The sequence below is a fragment of the Trichechus manatus genome, unplaced genomic scaffold (genome assembly GCF_000243295.1).
Source record: "Trichechus manatus latirostris isolate Lorelei unplaced genomic scaffold, TriManLat1.0 scaffold00472, whole genome shotgun sequence".
Lineage (NCBI taxonomy): Eukaryota > Metazoa > Chordata > Mammalia > Sirenia > Trichechidae > Trichechus > Trichechus manatus.
Genome location: NW_004444408.1, coordinates 125311 through 129896, shown reverse-complemented (window position 1 = coordinate 129896; position 4586 = coordinate 125311). Strand labels below are relative to the sequence as shown.

Genomic DNA, 4586 nt, shown 5'->3' with positions numbered 1-4586 from the left:
CTAGTAAAACAGAATAAATGCAAGGCCACATTAAGATGGTAGAACTAAACGCAAAGGAGCTTGCCAGTAGCACAGTGAACACCAAATGGATTCCTGGAACAGATGAATGGTCGCAGCAGTTGGAATCGACTCAATGGCAACGGGCCTTTTTTTTTTAAATCGTTAGATGAAGGCTGTATGAGATTAGGAGACTCTCTTTGGACAACTCATAGTGACTGTGTTGTTAGCTGCCACTTGAACTGAGTCGGTTCCAAGTCATGATGACCCCACGTGTTACAGTGTAGAACAGTGTTTAGTTGGAATCCAGTCGACAGCAACAAGTTAGTTTTTTTTTTGGTTAATCTTAACTGACAGCCCTGGTGGCGCAGCCGTTAAGCCGTCAGTTGCTACCTGAAAGGTTGGCAGTTTGAACCCCTAGCTATTCCAAGGCAGAAAGATGTGGCAGTCTATTTCTGTAAAGATTACAGCCTTGGAAACCCCACGGGTTTCCCGTAGGGTCGCTATCCGTCATTGTGTGTAATTGTCATCAACATAGGGTAAGAGCTCTTCCCAACTCAGCCTGACAGATTCATGGTTTGTGATCTATTATCTATGGATCATTAAATCAGTTTAAAGTAAGGCTGCCCATGAAACACATTTTACAAAAACAATTACTAGAAATTATTCTAAAAAGAAAACAGCAGGACAAATATAGGGGAGAAGCCTATTAACATTGCCTGAGAGACATAAATAAGACTTGAATAAGGCACAAATAATTTGATCCTGATTGCCAATCTAGTCAATGAAAGTGTGTTCTGTACATACTCCAAGGTGCTGTTCTAGACCGAGACATTATAGCAGCTCTATTAGTTTCCTGGGGCTTCTGTAACAAAGTACCACAAACTGGGTGGCTTAAAACAACAAATGTATCCTCTCACAGTTCTGGAGGCTAGAAGTGTGAAATCAGGGTGTTGGCAGGGCCGTGCTGTCTCCAAGGCTCTAAAGGAAAGTCCTTCTTGTCTCCTTCCACATCTGGTAGTCCCAGGCATTCTTTGGTCTGTGGCGGCACACCTCCAGTCTCTGCCTCCATCTTCACGTGGTTCTCTTCCTCTTGGGTCTGTCTTGGCGTGTCATTCTCCTCCCCTCATAACGACACTAGTTACATAGGACTAGGCTAACCTTGCCTGGTACGACCTCATGTTAACTAATTACATCTGCAAAAAGCTATTTCCAAAGAAGGTCACACTCACAGACACGTAAATACTTGAGCATATCTTTTTGGGGGGACACAATTAAACTCGTAACAGCAGTGTAAAAAGTCTCTGGCTTCACAATTAAAAAAAGAAACAAACAAGTAATCTCGTTGTTGCTGAGTCGATTTTGTCTCATAGCGAGCCTACGGGACAGAGTAGAACTGCCCCATAGGGTTTCCAAGAAGCGGCCGTGGATTGGAACTGCAGACCTTTTGTTCAGCAGCCCTAATTTTCTGTAGCTGTTAACCGCTGCGCCATAGCTAATTATGAGAAGATAAAATGTATCAGTTAAAACAAAAATCGATTTTTTTTTTATTATGCTGGTTGTTGTAAAGGAAATATGCATGGTATTTAGATGAAATGTAACTAGAAAGGAGCCCTGGTGGCGTAGTGGTTAAGAGCTATGGCTGCTAACCAAAAGGCTGGTGGTTCAAATCCACCAGCTGCTCCTCGGAAACCCAATGGGGCAGTCCTGCTCTGTCCTATAGGTTGCTATGAGATGGAATTGACTCGAGGGCAATGGGTTTGGTGGGTTTTGGTAACTAGAAAAGATTTTCTATTTTTATAGGTGGTCAGCAAAAACTTCTCAAAACAAGATACTTGAACCGCATTCCTAAGGATGGAATTATGTCCATCCCAAAATATGTGTTAGAATCTTAATCCTTATATCTGTGGATGTAATCCCATTTGGGAATAGGATTTTCTTTGTTACGTTAATAAAGCCATGTTACTGTAGGATGTGTCTTAAATCTACTCAGTTCTGAGGTATAAAAAGAACAAATTAGGCCCAGAGAAGCAAGCTCAGAGGAAAAGATACGTGCTGTGTGGAAACAGCCAAGCAATCAAGGAGTGCTGCGTCTACAGAAGCTCAGACATCTCTCCCAGAGACAACAGAGAGAAAGTTACCCTAGAGCTGGTGCCCTGAATTCAGACTTCTGGCCTCCTAAACCCTGAGAAAATAAATCTATGTTCTTTAAACTACCTGTTAGTGGTATTTTTGTTAGAGCAAAACTAGCAATCTCAGACACACGCAAATCAGTGTGAACAGGGCGAATTATTCAACATTGATGTTGAAGAGAATCTCTGTCTCTATGAACAAAATAAAATACAAGCAGACCCTCTCGTTCACACAAGACAGAAAACTAAATTGCGGGTGCATTAAGAATATAATACAAAAATAAATATTTATCAGAAAACCAAGAAGAAAAAAATACTTATATGATGTGGAAATGAAAAAGGTTTACTAACACACATCAATAAGAAAAACATATATAGAAGAGATAGGTAAATTTAACTTTATTACAATTTTTAGAACTTCACTGTAATGAGAGAAAATGTCAAACATGTCAGCAAAGCGAAGATGAACCATAGCTTGAGAGGAAACTATTTAAATGGGTATAATCAACAAAAGATTGGTATGTAGCATGTTAGAATAATGAAGAAAGAGAGAGAGAGAAAAAAACCCGTAGTGTGAGGGTGGGGACAAAAGTTGTGAATGAGAAAATCATAAAAGTTGAAACTCAAAGTATAATTAATTAATATGTGAAAAGATGCTCACTTTTGCTGGAAATTAGGAAATATTTTTATTATATAGTGACATCATTTCAAATTTAACAGGTTGGTGTAGATTTTTAAAAGTCTGATAATGTATTGATGTCAGCAATAGAAGTAGATTAAAGGAAGGCATATGCACTGTTGGTGAAATAGTAATAAGAGTAAAATCAAACACAAGCCTTCTTTACAAATTATCCTTCTATACAAATTATTGCTATTTACCTTAAAGAGATTCTTGTTGAGATTCACCAGAAGGCATCTAACAAATGTTTGTTATAGAATTCTAGAATTCTTTAACAAGGGGAAAAATTTAAAAAATACATTAACCATAAATTCAAGTACTTGGGTAACTTGTGGTATATTCAGATAATGACATTTGGTGCAATTATTAACATTTTTGATCTTGATCTTCCTTCCTCAACATGAATAATTCCTGCAAAAATTATGTTAAGTGAAAAAGATATTGATATCATCTCAACAGATCAATAAAAATGTAGATTAATGTATTTTTATATCTCTACACATATGCATGCACTCGTGTGTGTGTGTGCGTGTGTGTGTGTGTGTGTGTGTCCTTCATGGCTTGATGAGACGGATACACACCAGCTTCTCTTCTCAGAGAAGAGCATGTCATCATGTTTCTCAGGACAAAAGTAACTTTAACTCTATATTTTTGATGATTATGAAAAAGGCCTCAAAAATGTGCAAATTATAATTACTTATTAAATATTTGGAGCATGAATTTTTTTAAATTACTGACAATTATTTTCTATATATTTAAAACTATGAACAAGAAACACCTCCAACAAAATTAGAATAGTTTGCTAATTACTTTTTATGTTCATACACTAATATATTGTTTATCCATTTAAATATGTAGACATAATTTTAATCACATCAAATAAGTTTATAGCATTATTTGAACTGTGTCTTCCCTAGGAGTGCAATTTTATAACAATTATTAAATTGAAAAATTAAAAAAAATTAACAAATACTAACCATTGTTGGCTACGAGTTGTGTAAAGATAGCTCAGAAGTGCTACAAAACTCTTAAGTTTTACCTTCTAACATCAGTATGTATTGCAAATACATCTTATAATATCAAGGAATTGTGTGAACTGTTATTCATAGTAGAGGATACAAATCTTAATATGTTTCCATTTCCTAAAAGTTTCCCATGCTCTTTGTTTAGACCACTGGATTGGATTTAGAAATAGTTGTTATCATCTTTTCAAAGAATCCAAAACCTGGTCAGAAAGCTATGCTGCCTGTAAAGAACTGAATTCCCGTCTTATGAAGATACATATCAAGGAAGAGCTGGTAGGGAAGATTCTTCTGCTATAAATATATACAATAACTGTATTTGGTTTGGAAGCATCAATGATTAACACCATGATATGGGAAACCTTGAAGATTCCCAACAGCGTGTGATATTTTCTTACTTTGACTTGACTTTCTTGGAAAGAAATTAGAGAAACATAATCATTTGACTAGTCAATGCCACTAACAAACCAAACTAACAAATGAGAAGATAACCTGAGAAAGAACCTATCTATACTCAGGGACATGGATAAGCCCTTGGGAGAACACCAGCCCTTGAGTCAGGAAGGAGTAGACTATAAGGTACACATACTTGTAGTGTATGATTTTCTTTCCCAGTAGAAACTCTTAACATTGTTTGGAATGGAAGGATGGATAGATCTCAAAATGAACAAAACTGATGGGCCCTTGGTATGGCAAGATGGCACACAAATGAACCAAAGCCTGTAAGTACAGTGTTTGGACAACCCTTTCATTATC

The 4586-nt window shown here is 36.8% G+C and overlaps 1 protein-coding gene across 1 annotated transcript in view; it reads left to right on the top strand.

Annotated features, from left to right (window-relative positions):
* The window catches only part of LOC111819392 (killer cell lectin-like receptor subfamily I member 1), a 17280-nt gene that overhangs the window by 8485 nt on the left and 4209 nt on the right, over window positions 1-4586 (top strand). The window contains exons 4-6 of the mRNA XM_023725843.1: window positions 1801-1877; window positions 3921-4106; window positions 4449-4552. Of these exons, the coding sequence (XP_023581611.1) occupies window positions 1801-1877; window positions 3921-4106; window positions 4449-4552 (367 nt within the window). The remainder of the gene's footprint in view (window positions 1-1800; window positions 1878-3920; window positions 4107-4448; window positions 4553-4586) is intronic.